Below are 25,673 nucleotides of genomic sequence, written 5' to 3' on the forward strand. Positions count from 1 at the left end.
TTTTTGGTTTAAGCATTTTGATCCAAAAAATTGCAAATATTTTCCAGCCTGGTTTCTCAAATGTTTTAAAAATTTTGGTCTTGAAAAAGAAATTTTTGCAGGAACATTTCAAGATGATCATGATTTGTTTTAAAAGAACAATGAATAAAAACTTGGCTCTAATGCCATTGTCTACAAGATCGTTCTAAAAGAAAGGAAAGTTATAAACAAAACTTGGTTGATTTTTTATCTTTTACTAACATATTGCTGACTAAATTTTCTCTTTATAATGTGTGTGATGCCTTCATTGGAAGACTGACCCACCAAGATGGAGCTATCTTTTATTAAAATATGTTTTCAAAATTGAAATTAGAAAAAAAGGATATAATATATCCTATATAAAAATTTTGAAGGAAATATCAGAATTGAAATATTCAACGCAATCTATGTATTTTAAACAAATTGGTAACACGTGGTCATTGTTATACTTAATTTTTATTTGATATCATTGTACATTTTAGAAACTTCATTTTGACTTGCAAAATGAATGGAGCACCTATTTTACATAGATTGGCATATAAAAATTCCAATCAATTTTAGTGGAAAGACATTCATGCTATTTGTTTACATCCATTAGTTCGTAAGGGATTCAATGCAGGAAATATATTTTTCAAAATAAAAATTTTAAAAGATTAAATATATATTTATCAAATTTTAGAAAGAAATATTTCATTCTTAATTCTATAAAATTGTAATCCAGTTACTTATTTAATGTAACCTATGAATTTTTAAAAATTTTAGTAACTTTATAACACAATTAATTTTTTAAAAATAAAAAAAATAGGAATACTAAGGTCTACACAATGATGTGCACTATCACTGATTTCATATGATATACATATAAAGAGTTATGTACACATTGGCAAGAGACCAAAAGAACTAAAAGTTTTTCTTTCACTAAATTTCTCTCCACCCTTTATTTGATCTTTTCCTATATTTTCTATGTATAATGCCACAAGGAATTAAAGGAATTGCAAACCTAAACTAGCTCTCAGGGCTCCATACCAAAATGCCCATCTAAGACACTAATTGGAAGGAGGACCCTCTAGTCGGATGTAGTCATACATAATTCCTTGGAAAGGAGTTGTTGCCCTTGACTGCCACAGAAATATTGTGTTTCTCCCATTCACAAGTTCGGAGCCCGGAATGTTGACGCTGTACAAAGCATAGATCCCATAAATCCCATGTCTTGCAATGGCGTTGTCCCTGCCGATAAGTCCCGTTGTAAACAGAGGGAATCGTGAGACAGGATTATTGATCCGAACCTGCAGGATACATAGTTAAGATCTCATTTGCATTTCAAGGGGAAGGGCAGTTTGCAAAACGCTTGATTCAGCTATTGGGACTCAAGGCTCAGTGATTTTTGTTGTTGTTGTTGTTGTTGTTTCTAAGAGAAATACTCAACTCGTTGTTTCTAAAGTAATATTGCCCTAAACACAAATCCTCCACCACAAACAATGAGAAAATGATATGAAAAGAGAGTTTCATACTTGTAGCTCAGATGCAGTAGCTGACGCCAATGCCAATTGAAGTACATAGGTTTGAGAACTGGATGGATTTTTAAGATCAAATATGATCTGCCATACGGTCGGTTTGTACTCATTGTTTCCTACGCGCCTGTAATGAAAGCAAGATTAGAATGTGGAAACCGTAGAATTTAAAATTTTACTCCCAGAAACGCAAAAACAAGTACCTGTTAACGTGCGCAAAGAACCAGTCTTTCCGATAATCGCTAACCCCCACAGTGAATATCAGATCACGGTCAGGATATAAATCTGCGTATCTCTGCCACAATCCATACTGCCTGAATCTGTCATTCAAGATGCTTCAGTAATCAATTCAATTTGTATTGGGATTTAAATAGTATGGAGTGCAGAGTGATGAGATGAGCTAACCTATCTCGTTTAATGTAAAGATGGTTTACAAAGTTTGGGGCCGGATTGGGAACAAAGAATTCAGCAGCGGTGCGGTCTGGATAGCCTATTTCCCACAAGGTAGGACCATATCTTGGAGGCATGTACTTGAGAACTCCAAGGTTAATGTTGGATCCTGCATTTGGCCGTTGGGAAATTAATGTCAACAAGTAATGAAATGGATCATGAACATGATTCCTCATTCATTGCCTGCAAGTCAGAGGATTAAAGGATGAAACCTGGCGTAACAACGACATTAACATTGTGCGTGTAATCTCCAATTATACCACGGACCCATGCATACAGGCTATACTCCCCACTTCGTACTCCTTTAATAAAGAATCGCCCCTGCTTATCAGTGTCAATCCAGAATTGATAGCCCTGGTGTCAAACATACAAAGGCAAGAGATCCATAGTTAAGTAGAAAGTTTACTACAGCATTGTTCAAGGTGAATTGAAAGAACAAAAGAACACTAAAGATAACCTTGTTCTCTGTTTGCCATGCTCCTGGCGGTCCTGGTAGAGCCAACCCCACTTGGGCAGGGGCTGCTGGCAGACAGTCTACATTAATGTATCTAAAACAAGAGAAGTAACAGCACTTATAATATAAATATACTGAAAAATATTATGGTCAGCAGTCCCAGTGGCTTAATAGAGATATCTAAGAGAGATACCGGTCGCAGACTAGTAGTTGACCGATGACATTTCCCCGATCAGCAGAATAAGGGAAGTCTTTTGAAAGTGGAAAATTGTATGGCCAGTTTTCAGTTTCTTTTAACATCTGGTAAATATAAAACGGTATTAGTGTGGTACCATATGAACTTTTGTGGCAAAAGAATGACCATAATATTGGTTACCTGAGCTTTGGCATCTTGCCATAGTGAAATGGGATTCTTTTCAAATGGAACAGAGTTAAGATACACAAAAACAGGCCCAAAAACCTTTTTCCATGGCTCTCCCTGTCTGAACTGCAACCCTGCAGGCTTCCCCGCATAATGTAAACTGACAAACATCTGGACATAAATGGACAAATTAGAAAATATTGCAGATGAGATTGTAATAAAACCAGCAACAGAGCATATCCACTAAAATCACTGAAAAACAAGTTCATTGTATTCTTACCGAGAGTGTGAATGGTCCAACATGAGAGGTGAGCTCCTGCTTAAGTGGACCAGCACGAAACTCATTGCTGGGTGTGATCATCCAGAATCCCACAGAAGGATAGAATGATATCCACCCATGGACCCGACTATCTTCATTATCACTTGAGTATTGGTACTTGTCATCTACCTCTCCCTTGAGGCCTGAATCTGATGCATTAGTCAAGCGAACAGCTTCTGGATATGCAAGGGGCTGACCTGCTTCACGGTCTTGAAGCAATGGCATGATCCTTTGTCTTGTATCAGATATGGCCATGTAACGAAACCTGCATATAAATTTCAGATAAGAATACATCACAAACCAGCTTTTGATTAGGAAGAGTATGGGAAATATGTGGTAGAGGCTTTTGAATGGAGAAGAGCCAAGAAATGCAAGATCGTTGATCTAAACGAACCCTTAAATAATGGCAGAAAGTAGGTTGATTGCAATTTTGGAAAAATTTGAGAATGTCAACATAGTATCAGTCCACTGATGTCACCAATATTTTTAAACTTGGGCAAGCTAATGAAATGCAATGAGAAATTAAAAAATAAACTAAACCTTCCAAGGAGTTGTTCTACTTACTTGTATTTCTGAAGCTTGAAAACTATTCTTGTTTGGTCGACCTCCAGGGCAGGCCACCCTCTTAAGCGCTCATATATGCCATAGGAGTAGAACCCAGATTTGCCAGGGAGCAGTATAAACCTGCCAGATAAATACTAATTTAATTATTTTACAAAATAATGATATTTTTGTTTTCCAGACTTTATTGAGGACTTAAACTGCACCTCTTATCAATATTTAGGGGGAATTGTTTGTCACTGGAAGAAGCAGACCATGTTGTTACGAAAGAAAGCTCTATTTGCTGACCATCGTTCCTAATGACATTGAATTTTGTCCCTTTAATCCTGCACCAGTGAAAGGATTTAAGTTTTTAAAAACTAAAAGTACATTTTGTGTGTAGTAGATCATATGTATGCAGAAAGAAAAAGAAAAAGAAAATGAAGCAGCACCCACTTGCTACCTATGCTCCCAGATTCAGGCTTATTCCAATTGATATCCCAATACCTGCATTCATTTGAACTAGTCAAACATTGAACAGAACACAGAATTGAAATTTTGCAGACACGCAGGAATATCTTTATTTTTTTTTTTCAATCTGAAATTAAAAATACACAAACAGACAACGAATTTACTACGAAAATTTCTGGAAATTTTCAACCCCGAGCCAAATGAATACAGCCAACATTCAAACTAATTGAAATTAAGAGCAAGCAAATATTCAGCACATACCCTCTATCATCTTCTTCATTCCTGGTCTCTAGTAAATTATCAATTCCATTGTATTTTATCCCGACGACAAAACCCTCTGGAACTGTCAAAGTGACTTGGACAATGCCATTATCCATAACCACCTGTACATAAAATTAGTCACTGCACATATATTTCTAGCAGCAGAAACAAATGAGAAAAATTAAACATAAAATGAAATTTGAACAGACCTAAATTCTAAATCTTCCTTTATTGTCAAAATTTAATATCATTTTTTTCAAAATTTCTGGGTAATGATTTAAACAAACAAAAAAGGGATAGCTAATGCAAGGTCATTTACTTGGTCACGCTGAATGCGCAGCTGTAATGGCGAAGGATTCCTTTCCGCTTGGACATCGGTCCGCCCTACAAAGCTCTTCCAACTACAATAAAACAGAAAATTTCCCATCAGAAAAATCCAGTTACCGTGATTTGAACTTCAGAAGAAAACTTCAACGAAGAGTGACCGAGATGAAATGGGCATTGAAATGGAAACATTTTTGTAAAGAAAAACGCAATTGAATGATTGGATGATGAGAAAATGGAGAATGACCGTGATTTTTCCTTTCTTTTCTTTCTTTTTCGGTGGGGGGAGATAAATTTGTGGTAATTATTATTATTATTATTATTATTATCATCATCATCGGCAATCCATCTCCAAACTCATATGTTTTGAAAAAAATCAAAACTGTTAATTGAATTGTCTCGTGCCATTATAACAGACTTCACATTTGACCTATATTATCAGAATATTTTCAAAATACGATTATGATTAATACTTCTCAGTCTTGCTATAAATAAGAATAGGAGAAAAAAAAAGAAGCAGGCAATAAGCAATATGCAGAAAACAAACAATCATAATAGCCATTTTTGTGAGAAATAGTTTATTTTTGGTATCTCAAAGACATCTACACACTAAAGTCTAGAAATTTTTTTGAACATATCAACATCAAATCTTGAGAATAGTAAAAACGGAGAAGGGACATGAATGAAGGACGAGTGTCGACACGAAACACCTCCCGTACAAACTTTTTTCTTGGAAACATAAAACTACCCACATAAATTCGGTCACAGTTGGAAGAGAATAAAAAGGGTTAAAGAAAATTGCCCTTCAAAAAAATTACACTATAATATAAATTAACTTTATTTTATTTTTTGATTACACAAAAACTCCAGCCACCAACGAACCCTTTGGATCCCCTGGTGAACACCAAATCTACGGATCAGTGTCCCCCGTCCTTTGGTCTCGCTAATCAAGGTAAAGTCCGGATACGGACACGATTTCTATGCATTAGTTGGACATTCGGCCAATCTGACTCCCGGGACACATCTTCATTATCATCAACGGTTCCCACTAGCTCACAGAAAACTTTATATTTTACTATTTTTAGTGTATGTGGTAAAAGTATATTGAGCATATAATCACTTTTCATTTTATATGAAACGCACTAAATTAATAGAGTTGTAAATAGTTTTAGAGCTCTTAATAGATGAAAATAAGTTATTTAGTAGCTGAAAAGAAGCCCACAGCATAGGCCCAAATACAAGCCCAGCCCGAGAAACAAAAATTGTTGCTGGGTTGTCATTCTCGTAGTCGAGCATTGAAGATTTCAGCATAATAGATTGCAGGGGAATCTGGCATCTCCATCACAACACGCAACAGAGGCTCCCAAACGGGCATGTCACCCGTGACTTCTTTTATATACAAAACAAAAACAACGTAGAAAACAGAGTAAAAAATTAAAAAAGCAATAGCGACGGATGAAACGGTGAAAACCTGGAAGGAGAAGGAGTCTCCTGCTGAGACCAAACAGGAACCAAAATAAAAAACAGAGCAACCGCTCCCAACCACCAACCCGGAAAACCCATCTTCCTCCTCCCCTGCATTTTCGATTAATCAAATGTGAATGGCGACCTGCATTCGATCCAAAACCTCATTATAAACCAAACCCACCAAGGGTTTTGTACTTTCTAGGGAAAAAACAAAAATCAAAGTTGAAAGCAAATGTGCTGAATTTTTTTTTTTTTTTCTTAACGAAGAAAAGAGCCCAAAGCAATGCCGCAGGCATACCTTCTTTCAGATGTTGTGTCTAGTGCGTTTCCTTCTCTGGGTGGCTCCTCCGCTTCTCATGCCCTGTTTCTGTCTATTCAATTTTTGTCAAAAAAAATCTTTTCAACCAGAGCACTTCTAGGGAAACGAAAAATGCGCAAATGGAGGGGAGATAAGGAAGCTAAGGGTTCGCGGTTGCTACGCTCCCTCTCTCTCTCTCTCTTTCTCTCTCTCTCTCTTTCTCTCTCTAAATTCTAATCGTCCCCTATCTGTGGAATTCCCAAAACGTGCCCTGCTTACATGCTGAAGCGCTGCATGACACAAACAGAGGATATAACTGCAGGAGAGAAGAAAGGAAAGATGATTACTGTAACCGGCGTGTTTGAAATTCAATTCCTAATGTTTGGAAACGTACTTCTCCTTGGCATTTGAAATTGCTTAAATAGGCATTCGTGATAATGTAAATTATGTAACTGCCATTTTATTTTTAAAATTTTCCTTGTCAAACATTTGAAACTTCGACCTTGACATTTGTCACACAAAGTAAGAATCGTCAATCGAAATGTAGTACTTGATTGGGCAGGAAAGAGTGGTTCGGGGAAGGTAGGGATTGAATGGGATTGGACTCTGTTTTTCTCTACCTTCAACAAACTAAACCAATACGTATGCTATACTTGTCAATGGGTTTACTTTCTAATTTCCTATTCTATTTGTTATTTTCCTCTTCTTCATTACTATATTCCAAAAGACCCCTTCACATACACCCAACACCCTTTCAAATTTTAGGGCATTTTTGGAAATTCGCCTAGTTCAAATAACAGAAATTAATTAGCCCATTTAATTCTTTTGAATAGTAAATATAAACAAAATAATATTCCACCTAGCATGCGCAATGTGCGTACCTACCATACGTCTAAAACTAAAATGTCTGCACCGAAAATCTTTTATTGTATTAATGATAATTCATGCTTTCTAGGGTTTTTCGGTTTCATATTTTTCAAGCAAAAGTGTAAAATTAATATATTTTTCAATATGATTTCATGAGATGCCCATCAGATGTATAAAAAAATGCAATGCATATTAAGAAAATAGAAGAGAAAAATGATTTCTTAGAGTGAAAGTTGATGAGCATGCCTAAACTACTACAAACCAAAAAAAAAAAAAATGAACCGAAAAAAAACTTGACTATTTTCACAAAAAGCAAAATGTAAACATACCAATTGCCGAATGAAGATTTCACTTTGTTTTCATAATTGTCGCCGATGATTTCACTTAAGCAAATGCATTCTTCAAATATGTGTTGATGGTACAAAACTGACTATTATATATGCCCATATCGAGTTATATATTTTTGAAAATTTTGTACGCATGTAACAAGTAGGTTGGCATCATTAATTTATTTACTAAATAAATGGTTATGACGTAAGTTTGACTTATGAATGTAAAATTATAAAGACAAATGTTATTAATATTTTTATATATATGTCACTTTATTATTGGCCAATTCAAGGGACTGAAAATCTCTCACAAATATAAATGAGTATTTTTTTTATGCCTTAATTTTGCTGCCAAATGAGGTTCGGTCAGTGGGTCAAAACTCAAAAATATTTTTTGCTTTTCATCATTCATAGTTTCTAAATGTATTTATTTTTATGGTGTTTCCAAATTTAAAGGACCTATTATTGTTCATCAATGTCGAATGTCTTTCATACCTCACTCACATTACTATTAATCTACTTAACAATTTAATATGAATATTCATATACATAATTAATCTATTTTCGACTTCCAAATGTGAAAGTTATTTCTAATGTATAAATACAGTTGTTCCTAAAAGGAAACAACATAAATGAGTCGAACAAAATAAAAATAGTAGAATTTTTCAAATTTAGGAAGATGATTTTATCACTTAAGATAGTGCTAAAAATAGCAGCCATGCAACATATTTAATTTTTCATGTATTAAACGCGGAATGTCATTGGTATTTTTTTTGGGAGATTTTATACCCCTATAAATTTAAAAATGTCTTACGAACAAACTTTTGAAGTGGTGAAAAACAAAAATAGTAAACCATACTTTTCTTCGAAAAAGCTACTACAAAAAAATGAAAAAGAAAATCAGCTTAGAAGTATAAAAGGGCTTAAGGACAATTTGTTATTATGATGTTTTAAAGTTCACTTCACAAAAGTTAAGCTTAAAAGTTTAAACATGATGAACAATGAAAATGACCGAAACCTTGAGACAGAAGAAACTAATTCAAATGGTTGGTTTAACATTACAACTAATCTGATACTGAAATCTAGATCACCTCAATCACAATAACTTAGCTATTCAAAACGTTTCTAAAAAAAAATAGACATTAATCATCATCATCATCGCCATTATTATTATTAATAATTTTAATGATCCGAAAGTGTAATTTGGACAAACCCTTAGAAATCACCCAAGTGAAACCAAATAAAGGGAATAAAAACATTATCATTCATCTATTAACGCATCCTTAGTAATTCATTGAACGAATTATAAATGGAGAATCGTCCTGACCACTTGAGCATACCCAACTGATGAGTAACTATCATTATTAGTATCATCATTGTTATATCGTTATCATTACTATTAGTGCATGACATGCCATTAATTATCATAGAGAGACCGAAAAACTTGTAATTAATAAAGACTTGTAAGATTTGAAACCCATTAATTGTGAGATCAGAATACTGATTTGTATAAGTGAAAGGGATGACTTAAATAACAAATATGAATATGGTAAGAGAGAAGGTGTGGGGGTTTGGGAAAGTGTTGGGACCAAAAGGGTGCCAACAAGAGTGTAAGGAGGAGTGGGGAGCAAAGTGATGAAATGGGAATTAAGGGAAGGGAAGGGTTGTGGGAGTAGGGTGGTGAGTCACGACTCACGAGAGCCATTTTAATTAGGGTAGAGCCCACGGGTGCCCTACTACTGATTGTCCTACTCCTATACGTAGTGTACTGTGTACAATTTTGGAACGTGAGGCCCTCAATTCTCCTGTTAATTAAGGATAAATTAACTTTGTTCATTCTTGTGCATGCATGCATGAAAATGAAATTGGGAAGGAGACAAGGCAACAAAAGATGAAGACAAAGATTCACGGGTCAAATAGTAAGGGCCAGAGCTCACGTGTTCCCACTTTTCACCTTCTCCTCTTACCTCACCACACAGCCATAGCCCACAACACAAAGCCACCCCAGTACGCTGTTATCCAATCAACCAAGGAAAAAAATAAAAATAAAAAACAATCCAAACTATCGTAATTGTCACGGACGTGAAGTTTTCAATGGCCAAAGATTTATCTTTACCGAAATTCTCTCATAGTGTCAAGAAGCCACACCTGCGTGATAGCAAAATTACGCCAAGTCCATTCCAGCCATTCAAGAAACCCTCGAGTATCCAGCCTAGTGGTCAAGTCAGCCCTTGAACCAATTATAGGCAAGGAATTCGAACTCGCATGGTGAGGAGAATAATTTACATTCCACTAGTGTTAAGGGTATTATAGGCATCACAAAGGAATTCGAACTCAAATAGTAAGGGTTATAATTCACATTTCACTAGTATTAAGGGTATTATAAGCATCACGAAAGGATTCGGACTCGCACGGCAACGGGTATAATTCACATTCCAGTATAAGGGTATTATAGGTATCACAAAGGAATTCAGACTCACAAGGTAAAGGGAATAATTCACATTCCACTAATATTAAGGGAATATAAGCATCACGAAGGAGTTCGGACTCATACAAGAAGGGCTACAATTCACATTCCACTAGTATTGAGGATATTATAGGCATCACGAAGGAATTCAAACTCACACGCTAAGGGGTATAGTTCACATTCCACTAGTATTAAGGGTAATTTATTTTGTTTTTTTTTAATTATATCATCACAAATTTTCATTTTAATAGCATTTGGTATCAGATAATGGAAAATGAATTTTCTTATTATTTTCATTTTTCTTTTTCCTTAATGTTATTGGCACCCCAAAAAATGAGAAGTTATTAGATATACTAGATGTATACATTAGATTTAACATGATTTCGACATGTATATGCATTTTAACTAAATAAGTAATTTTTTATACACTGTGAAATCATAATAAATCAAGTGTATGCACTTGGTATACCTAATGTTTTCTCTCAAAAAATGCTGTTGGTACCCATCGTTTTTCTCACACAATAAAAATGACAGTTTTCCTTCTTCTTCTTTTTTTCCTTTTTGATTTTTACATGCACAGTTAATCTAATATATTAATATTGTGTTTGGGAGTACGGAATATTTCAAACCCTAGATTGGGATTTGGACAAATTTGAATAAATTTCAATACAATTTTCTATTATATCTTATCCAAATTCAGTATATATTCAAATTTAAAACATTGTATCTCTGTAGCATTAATTCGCTTATTTATTTTTTAGCGAGCAAGAGATCGGCCAAGATATAATTTCACATTTCTTGTGACTAAAAGATTCTATAAATTTGTCATGTTCTTCATGATTTTTTTATTGGAATCATTTTCTTTTGGGAGTCATTTTCCAAGGCATGGGTTCATACTTTCATTCGTTGGCTATCCATAAATAACAGATTTGCTACTTTGAACAAGAGTTTCTAGCGGAGAGAAAACTACAATAATAATTTGCCCGCTTTGCAATCATCCATTGTCTCTATCTATTTTTCGAATGTTCATCATTCTCAAGAGCAACTCAGAAGGGGAGTTGCAGACTTGCAGTGGATTGCTAACTTGTGAAAAGGGAAATGAAGGAATGCTGACAAAGCAAAACTAATTTCGACCAACGTCGTCTCGTCTATCGTATTAAGTTAATATATTTTTCTTATTTTTTTAAAAAAATATGTCACAGAACAGGAGACCTTCTCCTCTGCATGTCTGTATTTTAAATGTTACACATATGACAAATTGATCGTACATTCATTAATATAATTTAGGAAATAAGCATATAGACACATGGAGGAGAATAATTTCTCCCTATCTATCATGGACTCTACTGTTTGGTGTGTTTTTATAGGATGTGAAAGTCTGATAGGAGGACCATACCTTTTTTTTCTTAGAAAAAAAAGCCCAATTGTTTTCCTTGGGTTTTTATTTTACAGGTAATTGACATTAGTTTGCAGGTATTTTGTTTTTGTTTATATTTGTTTGTTTTGATTCATATGGTCTTGTTTAGTTTGTTATAGTTGGATTTTGGTATGGATTTTGTTAGACTTGTTTTGGTAATGTTGTCGGGGATGGTTTTGCTAGTTTATATATAAATCTCTTGGGGCACTATCAATAAATTAAAAGCAAAAAAATTATTTCTATCCTTTGTTCTTTTTTGTTTTTTAATACATAAATCACCCTAGTTCTAAAAAGGAAAGAGCTAACAATTTTTTTTATTTTGTACTCAAACCATCCTAGGACGGTAGGACCTCTATGGCCCTATTCGTCACATGAAAGGTGGGGAAGTGACTATCGAACCCCTAAACCATCAACCTCAATTCGGAGTGTAAAATACGAACCCTATCTCTCACATGGAGGGTAGGGACACGACCATTGAACCCAACTTTACCCTAAATTATCAATCCCAATTCATAGTGTAAAATTCGAACCCCTACTAATACACACGTTGCCATTTAACCCAAAAGCTCGATCTCCCTTTTAAGTTTTCTTAGCGAACAACTCAAGAAAAACACAATTCTATCGATCATAGAACTCATTATGCAGCTAAAAACATGTACAATATTAGGAAACATAGCTTGAGAATGAAATTCATAGTAGATTCAAGATTACTTAAATTCTGAACTTTTATTAAAGAATAAATATCAAATTTTAATCAACATAATCTTTTTTAAAAAACTAAAAAATTACCTATTTACCTTGACTTCTGTTAATTTTTTTTAAAATAAAAATATGCCCTTTATGCATAATCCCAAACGCTGAATTACAATATTAATAAAGACAAAATCGTACCCGCTAAAGGCCGCACAGAAACAGGGGAGGAAAGGGAACGCAGTTCAGAATGTTGGGCTTTCTTCACATGGCCTCATGTTCCTCTGTTCTCTCTCCTCTGCTTTTTTAATTCAGATGGTAATGGAACGATTGAAGTGGGAGAAGAATGAACAATCTGAAGCATTATATATATATATATATATATATATATATATATATATATATATATACATACTCTGTTTTACTCTGTTTTATTGATGTGATGGAGTTTGTATCGGTTACAAACTCTTCACCCTAAAATTCTGCACATTTTTTCGAATGCAATTATCAATTACTATGAGTCAACTCTATCGCAATTATTGTTTATTTAATAAATTACTTCTTGATCGTGTTTAAAAAATTCAAAATTCAAAATTAATTTATCAAGTTACTAATTTTTTTTCTTTAAAGAAGATAGGGGTTATGAATATGTTTATGAATTTCAGTTTAATGCGTCAATTTATCAATGTGCTTGTACTTTGAAATGTTATTAAATGATAATTATGGATTCTTGAGGATATTTATGAAACAGAAAAAATGATGTACTATTTGTGGGCACAAATTAAGTTTATAAATTTGCTAAGAGAAGTTACAAAAAAAAAATTAAAAATTAAAAATTTTAAATAAAATTTATTTTGTTAAATTATTTATATATTTGTGATTTGTGAATTTTGTAATTAAAGATATATATAAAACGAACCAGTTTAAGAAGAAATAGGGAAAATTTATACACATTTAAAACGATCTCATAGTAGTAGATTTAAAATTTTGTGAAACATGTGGAGTGTGGGGTGGGATAGATGTTTTTTTAGTTTATTAGGACCCATGGAATTCGAAGCCCTTTTAAAAGTAAAAAAATATTGAAAACGTATTGCACGATAAAAAAATAGTCTATCTCTTATTATATATATCTCGTTCGATTTATTCAAGTTCAAGCTCCAAGCCTCTAAAATGCAAATATCGGGAATTAATGATTAAGACACTAGAGTACAAAAGAGGGCAGAAAGATATAACATCTAATGCGATATATTTTTCTTGTTTTTATTGTAATCACGACTTAATCATTTTAAACTAAGCCATAAAATTTTTGGGTCAGCAATTTTTATTTTTATTTTTATTTTTATTATTTTAACATAAAACTAAGCCTTTAATGGAGTAGACATTAAATTCAAAATTCGAAATAAGAATTTGAAAGACTTCGAATTTCAATATCTATTTAGATAAATTTGAAATAATTAAGGAAATAATAGTATAATATAAACAAAAATAAAATATAATAGCATTTTTTTTTTGGGGGGAATTCAAGGGTGAATGCCCCCTCAACTCTCCCTTGGATCTATTACTATTCTTGTCTTATAATTTAGTATAAAATATTTTGTTCATTGGGGCCTCCATACACTAATAGTATAAGGGTCACATTCAAATTTAAAATAAGAGTTTGAGCAATTTTAGAAAAAAATGATATAATTTTTTTATTATTAATCACAATAGTTATCTAAATAAATTCAAAGAATTAAGGAAAATAATGATATATAATACTATTGAAAAATCAATTAAAGCATAATAATAGTAAGCAACAATTTTGGAAGTTAAGAGGGGTAGTAGTTGCTCCCCTCAAAAACTCAAAGTCAAACCCCTTGAATTGGGCGTTGAATTCAATATTATTTTATTTTACATCCTCGCCGAAAATTATGAATTTGAATTTTTTTTCAAAGAATTTAAGTTATATATAATAAAAAATAGTTAAAATTACAGTATGAGAGCGCAAAAGAGTAGAAGAGGGTTTGTGAGCTTCATATACCATCCTTTGTTGTTCTACTAGCCCAATAGTCACCTCCTTAGCTCTTAACATTACTATACATGCAATTTATGCTTAAGTGATATCTCTAAATGGGCATTATGTTGCTTTACAAATATAAAATTACTATTTTACCCTCCAATTAAGGTGCGCTTTTGACTTTGAAAATATTCAAATTGCGCGTAAGTTAATTATTTATTATTATCAAAATTATTACTATAAATACATATGTGTTAGTTCTAATTTGAAAGTTAAGGTGTAATCCTAAGAGGTGAATTGGGTTATTAAATTTTTTTTTATAAACTATTTATGAATTCACAACATTTTTGTTACTTTATCAATCACACAATAACGCTTAGGTGTTTATCCAATCCACAAACCATACTCAATCTTAGCACAAGCAATCAACAAACAAACACAATAAACAAGCTACAGCACTTTGTTGATTTCAAATACTCAAAGTAGAGTTTGGTTGCAGCCCTGTATTAATTTGATTCAAGTCCTGTTATGAATGAAATTTGTTTGCTTTCTTTCAACTAAGATATTCGCAAACGATCAACGTATTCCCTTTAAGGTTTCCGCAAAAGATCAACGTACTTTCTTTAGTCAAAAGTCTTCTCAATCTCGGTTTTGGCTTCCTGCACTTTGAATACACACCACACAATTTATATATACAGAAAATAAAGAGAAAGATTGAGAGTGAGACCGAAAATTTTTACGAAGTTCGGCTTATCCCCAGCATACGTCCTGGCTTTAGGCCAATACCACCTAAGGTTTCCACTATACTGTTCCTTTCCGGACGAAACAAACCGTTACAAGCCTCCTTAAGGGTAGAGCCCTCTCTCCAAGCGATACCCCACGCTTGGTCCAACGATCCAAATAACCTTTTTTTTTTTTTTTTTTTAAAGAAGGGCAGAACCTCCATTTATTTATTGATAACCCCTCACTTTTGGCGGAGGAATACTGTGGTTACAAGACAATCAATGGGAGATAACAAAAGACAACACATTAAAAACTTCCCAAAGAACAATACCAACATCCAGCCAAAAACTGGGTTACAAGTCCAAACAAAACAAAACAAAACATGACGTACAAAAAAATCTCACGCAATAAAACAAAACAAAAGATAACCAACATAAAGCATAAGCAAAAACCAAAAGGAAATCAGATAAACATACCTCATATAAGCCGTACTCATCTTCTCCAATTTATACAAATCATTGCTAATTCTAGGGAGTTGACTACTATTTGTAAACAAACTATTCCTCCCCATAGCACCTTGTCGAGCCAAGGCATCTGCCACTTTGTTCCCTTCTCTATACCAATGATTTATCGAAAAATCTACTCCCTCCAATAAACCAATAAGCTGCTCCCAAAAATCCCACAAATACCATAAGAAGCACTTCCTGGCTCTTATCCAATTAACTACAATATTCGAATCACATTCAATATCGATACAGGTATGGCCCAAATGTTTACAAATCTTTATTCCCTCAAACACAGCTCTCAATTCAGTTTCATTATTTGAACAAGAACCAAAATATTTTGAAAAACCAATCACAAAAGAACATGTATGGTCTCTAAGGATGCCACCACCACCCGTCGGCCCTGGGTTCCCCAGGTTGCTCCCATCCAAATTTAGTTTCAACCTCCCTTGCCTCGGTTTTAGCCATCCACACTTTGCATAGTTTTAATTCTTTTATTCACAATTTGCACTTTCAGATTCTGCAATACCCGAAAATCAGCATCCTTTAACTGAACCATTTATGTCATGTTCCTACTCAAAACCCCCATCCAATACTTAATGGAGAGCCACACATCAGTACTACTCTCTAATTTTTCTCCCATTCTAGCCACACATCTCCTTCTCCATAGCCTCCAAACTACTAAATAAGGAATCAAACCCATCAATGAACCCAATTGAGAGAACTTGGAAGCCCTATTAAACCACATTTGGATTCTTTCTTTCCAACTTTGTTGCCTAAGGAAATGAACACCTACCTCCACTGAAACCTTCCTCCAAACCTCAAAAGTAAGGTCTCCCTTATTTAACACATGCTCCAAATCTTCTGATTGCCTTATCTCACAACAATTACACGCCGAAACAAGTGAAACCCTCACCCTTCTCACCTTTTTATCAACACTTAGGCACTCAAAAGCAGCCTTCTACATACAGATAGAAATTTTATTCGGTAACCATTTGTTCCAAACCCACTTAGCCTAATAAAATTTTGGAGCTCTAACTCTGATAACATCCCATGTGGACTTTATATTAAAGCAACCATCCTTTTCCGGGAGCCATAACAGAATGTCCGAAGAATTTCTAAGATTTCCCACCTTTTCCATCACTTCATCGGCTTTACTAAACCCCAAAATCCTCTGTAAATTTTTCACATCCCGCGCATTATTGATAACCAAATCTTTTAATTTGATATGAGATTTTGCACCATTTGGACAATTTGCAAACAAAGGTCCCGAATCTAGAAATTTATCATACCACAATTTTACATCTTATTATCTAACCTTCCACTTAGATTTACTTAACAGTTCAGGCATACCATGCAGAACTTTCCTCCAAAAGGACCAATCCGATCCATGCAATCTGCAAAGAGCAATATGTCCTCCTTTCACATATTTAGCTTTAAAAAATCTAGCCCATAAGGAATTTTGTGTTAATAAATGCCAACCAAACTTCATGAACAAAGATCATAGCACTCCTGAAATGTCTCTTACTCTTATACCCCCCTCCTCCACAGGAACACACAATTTCTTCCAAACCCTCCATTTCATTTTTTCTTTTCCATCCTTAAATCCCCAGAAGAAAGAAGCAAACATACCTTATATCTTTTTAATCACCAGTTTCGGTACATTTAGAACAGCTAACAAATGCAATTACATACTTGAAAGCACATGTTTCAACAAAACAAGACGACCTCCTTGAGACAACAGTCTACTTTTCCAGCCCTCAACTCTCTTACTAATTTTTTGGATTAAAGGGTCAAAATGACAGCCTTTCAATTTACCATCCACTATCGGCACACCCAAATACGTAAAAGGAAATTTACCCTTAATAAAACCAGTCTCTTGAAGAATTTCTCCTTTCCTCCGAACACCTAACTTGTTTGAGAAAAAAATAGTTGATTTATCTTTATTCACCCTTTGGCCACTCCAGTTTTAATACTCCTTAATCACCTCCATTAACTAACTAAGAGATTTTTTCCCAGCATTAGCAAAAATAACAACATCATTCCGCATACATTAAATGCGATATAATAGGTGCACCACACGGGTATGCAAATGGTAAAATCCGCTTCCCAGATAACTTTTTTTGAATTAATTTAGAAAAAATTTCTTCCATGATGATGAAAATATACGGCGACAACGGATCCCCTTGCCTCAAGCCCCTTTTTGACTTAAAGAAACCTCTATAAGTGTCATGCATCATGACAGAAAACCATGGAATGGAAATACAATTCTGAATTAACTTACAAAACCAATCTGGAAAACCAAGAGCCTCAAAAATCTGATCTACCATCTACCACTCCACTCGATTATAGGCTTTAATCATATCAAGCTTTAGCATTATAATACCTCCTCTCACCCGCCTATGTAATAATTTTGTCATCTCTTGAGTAAGCGTTATATTTTCAAAAATACTCCTCCCTTTCACAAAAGCACCTTGTTCTAAAGATATTAAATCACCCATCACCAATGAAAGCTTACCAACAAGGATTTTGGAGAAAATTTTATAGATTACGTTACAAAAGCTTATCGATCGAAATTTATCAAAAGACTGATGATCCTTTACCTTAGGAATAAGCACTATGTAAGAGGAACAAAAATACCGAGGCAACATATCACCTCTGAAGATTCTCTTACCACATCCATAACATCATTTTTAATCATCTTCCAACAGGAATATAGAAAGAAGACCCAAACCCATCCGGTCTCGAGCTACTATTCACAGAAATAGATGAAACAACTTCATAAACCTCATCCTCAGTCAGTTCTTCCCTCAGCTGACCTATAGACTCCTCAGAAACTACCGAATGGATGATATCTTCTAGGTTTGACCTTTGCACTGAACTATTTTATCTCAAGAATTGCTCAAAATACTTCACAGCCTCATCATGGACCATCTGCATATTTTCCAACACTGAACCATCAGGAAGCTTCATTGAATTTACACAAGAATTACGCCTTTTTTGCGTAATCATAACATGGAAAAACTTTGAATTTTGATCCCCATCTATTAACCATTTCATCTTTGCTTGTTGCGCCAATCTAGCCTCTTCCCTTCTATACCAAACCTCCAATTCAGCCTTAGAAACAAGGAAATTTTCTTCAACTGATTCCGAGTACTCTGTCTGTAGTAAATTCTCATATTTTTCCACCCTTTCCTCCAACTCTCGAATAAAACTACCAACATGACCGAAAGTTTGTTTATTCCGTACCCTAAGCCTTTGTTTTAGTCTTTTTAATTTACCCGCTAATTTACACAATCTTGAATCCACCACAATGTGTTCTCTTCATGATGATTCAACCATTTCCAAAAAATCCCCATGTGACATCCACATGTTCTGAAACCTAAAAGGCACTGACTCATACCTCTCCATACTCGCACACAGCTGTAATAAGATAGGAGAATGATCTGAAGTATTTTTTTCAACAAAGAAGTCTTAACTTCATCGTATTTTATAGAAAAAACATTATTAATCAGCACCCTGTCCAGTTTCGCCCAACTTCTTCTCAAACCTTGTTGGCCGTTACACCAGGAAAATTAACTTCCTTCGAATTTGAGGTCCAATAACCCACAACTATTAATACAACCATTGAATTCAACCATAGACAAACCCAAGCGAGGTCTACCTCCCACCCTTTCCTCATCTAAGTGAATTACATTAAAATATCCCATAACAACCCAAGCCACATCAACACTCGACATCCCTTGAAGCTGTTCCCGTAAATCTCTTCTCTCAATATGATAAAATTTAGCATATACAAAAGTAAGAAGCAGGGAGCCTCTATTCTCTGTTAACAAAATTGTCACACGTTGATTTAAGGTACCCACCCAATCCACTTGAACATCATCCTTCCAGAACAACCAAATCCTCCCACCTTCCTCAACATTACAGAAAAAGTTAGTTAATTGCAAATACTTCGCCCACCTTCGTATCTTTTCTATATCTTGAAAAGGTTCTGAGACTGCCAAAATCAAAACTTTCAGATCCTTCACAATTGTTTTCAATCTTCTCTTCGACGTGCCCAACCCTCTTATATTCTAAAACATAATTTTTTCAATCATAAGTTCAACTTTTGAGGTACTACCTTAGACCTCTTAGACTTTCTCACTTGTCCATCATCTTTATTTCTTCCTTCCGATTCACCCACTGTCACATTACCTGGATCAAAATAATATTCTTTTTGAGTATCAATGCAAACCTCCAAATCTCCCTCAGATAACACATCATAATTATCCCTCCACACTCCACCCTCCACTACCCCCTTTCTCTCATCCACCTCCTCCACTAAAATCAACTCTCCATTCTTATCCTTTTCAACTTTTCCCCTCCCCCCCTTCATAAACAACTCCAATTTCCTGAGCAGACCTAGAACAATCTCCCAGTTCTACTTGCACCCCTACCACCCCTAACTTCTGGTCTTTACAATGATCGGTTTTTTCTCCACTATTCTTCTCTACCAAATTAACTTCCTCCACTTTTTTAGTAACCACATTATTAACCTCATTCAAAATTTCTTTATTTTTCTCAATCACCTTCGACGGACCATTCACTTTTCCATCCTTCTTCTCCTCCACCCGTTGTTCCTGACTCTTCAAAACAGGACCTTCCTCTTCAACTATCATATTCACTTTTCTACCCACTTCTTTCCAAACCATCCCATCTACCTCCTTCCTCATACTTACCTTTCTTTTATCCTTAGGCCTAACTCCAAATTGGCATACTAGTTCAGTGTAACCTTGCCTACAACATTTGTTACGATAGAAACCCCTCTTCTCATATATTACCCTTTGTCAATTCTGTTTTTGTTCTACCACCAACGGAAAACCCTCCATAGTATCCTTCTGCAAATCCACTTCAACACATAATCCCGCACCCGTGGCTCGTGTTCTATATAACGGCATTATCCGTTCCCAAGAATCTACCAAATCTAGTGGTCAAACTCTGTAAAACTACAAAAAACGTTGAACCATCAAAAACTACAAAAAGAAGATCAAATATGTGTGTACAAAGAATGCTCTTAGATAGAGCTAGTTAGTACAATACGAAATCACTAATATACTTCAATCAAAATATCAAAAAGAATGAAGTATGACTTTAAGCACTTGGTGATCTTTGGTCATTCTTTCTTGATCCTTTTTGAACTTGTCATTTTAGAGTTCCCGAAATCTCATCACTTGAGCATGAACTAGTTAAACCATCCTTTATTTGGGGCCAACATAATTAATTATGGATCTCTTAAATTTTTTATATATTAAAGCATTATTTTTAGAATTTCTCTTTTCTTAAATAGAAGCATTAGTCTTATAAAAAAAAATTAAGAGATCCAAATAGGTTCACACATAAATATAATTACTAATACAATACCAAATTGTTCTCAACTTAATTAATGTCAAAATACTTTAATAGTGGTATACTGCTCATTTTATGAACATGAAATACCTATGTAATATGTTTTCATTTCTTTTTTATGAAATTAATTAATTTTGCATTCCTTTTTTAAATATGTCGCTATTAATGTTTGTTGACTTTTTGAGTCTAATCCCTATTTTGATACTGACAAAGTGCAAGTTACGTATGTGTATATTTAGCACGTAAATAGGTTCATTAATTTAACACACATAAGGGAATGGAAATGGAAGCCATAAAGACGCATAAAACTCATACATCTGACATTTTCCATGAAGAGGAGCAAAGAAGATAAAGAAAATATTTAATTTTATTTGTAATGTATTTAAGTTTTTTATTACTTTGATCTATAATAATGCATGCATCTGCATAATATGTTTAAATGCTCAGATGACCATAGGTTGACCATAGGACACTTAACTTTTCACCAAAAACCTTTTTTTAAAAAAAAACTAAAATCATACAAAGTTTTTGGAATAACTTTAGGGTCAAATTAGGGTCTCGATTGACCGACGTTGGATTTTTGGGCTTAATTTGAAAGTCCGGTCGACCGAACCCTTGGTAGTATAAATGCATCGACCAACTGAATAAGTCAAAAGTTAACATGTTGACTTCGCTCAGTCGACCATACTGAATTGAACGCACCATCCTCGGTCGACCGAACCATTAACTTCTGACACCCTAACTACTTGGTCAACCAAACCTTATAGTTCAAATTGGCCTTGGTCGACCGAATCTATATGAATGGTCAACCCACCTTTGCCTTGGTCGACCGAACCCACGAAGGGTTCAGAAACACCCTGATATGGTTGACCAAACCTATAGTTCAAATTTGCCTCGATCGACCAAACTCATAAAAGTGGTTGACCAAACCTTGTCTTTGATCAACCGAACCTCTCGGGTTAGCTTAATTTTTAACCGCTAATCGTCATTAATTTTTCACTTTAACATTTTTAAAATGACGAGCGTGTCTCTCAAAGGTCAGATTTCCTGAAAATCTATAAATACCTTCTCTATAACTCAGATTAATAACTTTGATTAGCTCAAGTTTTCTCTCTAATCCATTTTTAATCAAAGTTTCCCCAAAACGTTTTTTATTGTTAAAATCATTCTTTTGGGGTAAAATCTTTTATACAAATATCTCCAACTCTCTTTCATGCTTTTATTTCAAAATCATTTTTGAGGAGAGTATTTTATTTAAGGCATTTTATTTGCATATACTCTCACTCATCCTTTAATCTTTGAAAATCATTTTTGAGAGCTTGCTTGAGTTTCTCCCGATTATTTTCATGATAAATATTTTTAAGAGAAATTATTTATTGCACAAATATTTTTCTTGAGCTTAAACTCTAGATTTTCCAAACGATTTTATTTGCAAAAATTTTTTTTGGAGAACATATTTATCATTTATATATATTTATATATTTTTATTTGTACAAAATTTGTTGAAGAGCAAAACCCTAGGTTCTGCTATATTTTTATTGAAATATATTTTTGGAGAAAATTTCTTATTAAGGTTTAAATTTATTTTGAAAGCACTCTTACTCTACTAAGCACATTTCATATCATAAGATAGTGCATGTATTTGAGCTTTTAATGTGTACATTCATGCTTGTATTTAGAAACATTTTTATATATACAAAAATGTTTTCATGTGTCAGTTGGGTTCAACCCATAAATTGAATTGGAGAGTCTCAACCCCATAAGTGAGGCCGGTTGGGTTCAGCCCGTAATTGAACTGGGGAGTCTCCGCCCCGTAAGGGAGATCAGTTGGGCTCAACCTGGTAATTGAGTTGGGGTTTACCTAACCCCGTAAGGAGAGGTTGTAATGGCTTCTACTCCACCCATTTAAGTAAGTAGGATTATTGGAATCTTTGAGAGGTATGCCCAAGGTGGGGACGTAGGTTGGTTTGACCGAACCTCGATAACAAATCCATGTGTCACTTTCTCTTTATCTCATTTAAATTTCCGCACTTAAAATTTTACATGTGTATACTTGTTTATTCACTGTTATAATTATTTGCATACAAACATTTAAATTAAATGAGATATACTGTACATGTGTATGACTACACTCATAGTTTAATTATTTTACATACACGTTTGTACTATGAAAATGGGATATGATATGTGGTGAATCGGCGTAAAAGTTTAATTAAGCCAAAAGATTTTTTAAAACCCAATTCACCCCCCCTCTTGGGATCACACCAATTCCAACAATTTGTTTGAGAGAATTTAGATCAATCACAACTTCAATCACTTGTCAATAATAAGAAGAAAAAATGGCTTGGAGGATCCAAATTATACTTTGAGGGATTACTCTGACGCCTACGCTAGGGAATATAGAAGAATTGTATGTTTGCAACAGTAAAAGTATGAATGAGAATGAGATATAATAAGATGTCTTACCTTCCTTGGGGTTCTCCTTTTTATAAAAATTTGGGATACCTCCCTATTGATCTCCCTACTAATGAATCGTAAGAGTTACATTTTGGATAAATTACTAAGGAGTAAAGATTGATTTGCTGACCCTTTACTTTAATTAACGGGTGTTACTTTCTTTCCATTGATCCCTTAATGTTTTTTCTTTTCTTTTTTTTTTCTTTTGATCTTACATTAGTTGATGTCGAGTTTAAAGTCAAGATCTCATTTTAGTTATATCAAAATCATTTTTTTTTGTTATTGGACATTGACTCATCACCGCAAGAGGTAGGAATCATTATAAGTTGTTTAACCAAATATAGTTTAATATTTTTTTTCGCTGAAATTTAAATTTTAAAAGCTAAAACTATAGCTAGAGAATTAATAATTTCTTTTTTAACATGTTTATTTATTAATTCTTGTTAATCATTATTCATCTAAACTTTTTCTATGTTAGGCTATGTTTACTACTTATGTCTCTTTTTTGAAAAACAACATAAGAGTATGAACATATTAATATGATCCTTTTAAGGATAATAAATTGGGAAGACATTTCTTAGCTCTACTGTATGTTTACATGTAAATGTTTTAATATGGGAATAGTGTTAAATTTACTATCCAAACATCACACTTTTACTTATCCACTGTTTTATACAAGAAAAATGTTTAGTGTCACGGGCCCATGATGTTACGGGTCCATATAACAAGACTTCATTAGTACAGCAGTGTAGGTCCTATGCTACTGTACCCAATGAAACCCTATCACGTGAACCCGTATCATTATGGGTCTGTGATACATAGCATAATTTTTTGTATAATTATACCATACAAATACACAATATGCACAAAATAGTAAGTAAATAAAAGCACAATATTAGGAGATCAATATAACATTTTTAATAATAAGTTAATTTTTATATTTTATAGATTAATTCAAATTTATCTTTTAGGAGTCTAACATATATTTATTCATATTACAATTTTAGTAAGTTGCCAAACAAAGTATTACTTACTTTACATTTCAAAGTATGAATTTCAAACTTTATATTTGAAAATCCGTATATGATTTTTTCAAATTCATGTAAATTTTAATTCAAAAAGATGCATGCATTTATTTTATTAATTAATAGGATACCGAACTAGGATGGATTTTCGTAATTTTATTTGTTTTTATTTAAGCAATTAATTTTGTATTTTTATAATTAAGTTTAGCTTTTATAATATTCTAACATAGACTCATTATTGCAATATAAATTATTTTAAGTTGTTGACCAAACCATTGCTTAAATATTTTTTAATGATGTTATAAAATTTTAAGTCAAAAAGGAAGTACAAAGAATGAGTTGCAGTTATGGGTCACCTAAACTTTTACCATCTTGCAGTATCTTTGAGCAAATATTAAAGAAATGGAAATTGATATGATTATTTAAGAGGATATGGAGGATGGTCTAACCTAAGTTTATCAATACCCATGCGTAAATATTGTTTTTCCTGTGAAAAACTTGTAAGGAATTATTTCTTTCCGTAAGATTTAGAGTTCACCTATCATAAAATATCATGTTAGCACTTGAACCTATACAAACCAAAAATATGTTCCAATCTTATGATTAGTGAATTCCAAATCTTATTTGAATTACTCGTTTCGTAAAAGTATAATATGTTTTATTTAATGTATTGTCGTATGCTAATCATTCTTTATGCTTTTGATTTCTCTAGGCATGCCTAGTTTGGATTGTACTTGTAGCTTGGTTTTTCTCGTTTTGATACTTTAATTTTGATTGACTTTGAGCCCCTAGGTATGCCCAAGTTTTATGTAGCATTGTTTCTTGCTTTGTTTTTTATTTGAAGCTTTGGTCTCCCTGCATGGTGTATGTTCGGAGTCTTCTGTACATATTCCACTTGATCAATAATATTTACCCTAAACTAATATAAAAAAAAAAAAAAAAAATTTGACTTGCACCCATGACAAGTATAATATGTTTTATTTATTTTCATTTAATTAATTTATTTTTTACTTTTTATGTTGTTATAATTAGGTAAATATATTTTTTATGACTCGTATATTGTAAATTATTGAACACATATTGCTTAGTAACTTTTTATTAAAATTTAAATTTTAATTGAAGATTTAAAAGAATTTCAAAATAAAAAAAATAAATGGAAAGAAAAATTGTGGTCATGAATAAGTTATTATTAGTTAGTTATAGCATATTTACGTGTTAATTAGTTATGATTTCCTTAGTTAACATATTTTTGCATTATATTATATTTTGTATTTTCCAATAGTTTTAAAAAAATACTTTTAAAAAAATATACTAACTCAAATAATTTTTTTTACATT

At 33.4% G+C, this 25,673-nt stretch overlaps 1 protein-coding gene across 2 annotated transcripts; it reads right to left on the bottom strand.

Annotated features, from left to right (window-relative positions):
* Window positions 1-851: 851 nt before the first annotated feature.
* Window positions 852-7,726, bottom strand: LOC131158279 (rhamnogalacturonate lyase B-like). Of its 2 annotated transcripts, XM_058113041.1 has the most exons (17): window positions 7,671-7,726; window positions 6,475-6,547; window positions 6,181-6,318; window positions 4,705-4,786; window positions 4,386-4,507; window positions 4,110-4,160; window positions 3,881-4,000; window positions 3,678-3,797; window positions 3,075-3,378; window positions 2,810-2,965; window positions 2,627-2,733; window positions 2,437-2,527; window positions 2,192-2,333; window positions 1,935-2,088; window positions 1,733-1,849; window positions 1,530-1,656; window positions 852-1,304 (listed from the first exon to the last, which is right to left on the bottom strand). In XM_058113041.1, the coding sequence occupies exons 3-17, from the start codon at window positions 6,288-6,290 to the stop codon at window positions 1,065-1,067; spliced, it is 2,043 nt and encodes a 680-aa protein (XP_057969024.1). In that variant the 5' UTR covers window positions 6,291-6,318; window positions 6,475-6,547; window positions 7,671-7,726; the 3' UTR covers window positions 852-1,064. The 2 variants fall into 2 exon arrangements, with proteins under 2 accessions (XP_057969024.1, XP_057969014.1); XM_058113031.1 differs by lacking the exon at window positions 7,671-7,726 and having other exon boundaries at window positions 6,475-6,866.
* Between the last annotated feature and the right edge of the window lie 17,947 nt (window positions 7,727-25,673).

Source organism: Malania oleifera, chromosome 1 (assembly GCF_029873635.1).
Source record: "Malania oleifera isolate guangnan ecotype guangnan chromosome 1, ASM2987363v1, whole genome shotgun sequence".
Classification (NCBI taxonomy): Eukaryota; Viridiplantae; Streptophyta; class Magnoliopsida; order Santalales; family Ximeniaceae; genus Malania; species Malania oleifera.

Coding starts and splice junctions, on each gene's coding strand:
- LOC131158279 (XM_058113041.1), bottom strand. CDS start 6,290: ATGCAGGGGAGGAGGAAGATGGGTTTTCCGGGTTGGTGGTTGGGAGCG. Junction 4,161..4,385: donor AATGAAGAAGATGATAGAGG/GTATGTGCTGAA, acceptor AAATGAATGCAG/GTATTGGGATATCAATTGGA. Junction 2,734..2,809: donor GGCAAGATGCCAAAGCTCAG/GTAACCAATATT, acceptor TATATTTACCAG/ATGTTAAAAGAAACTGAAAA.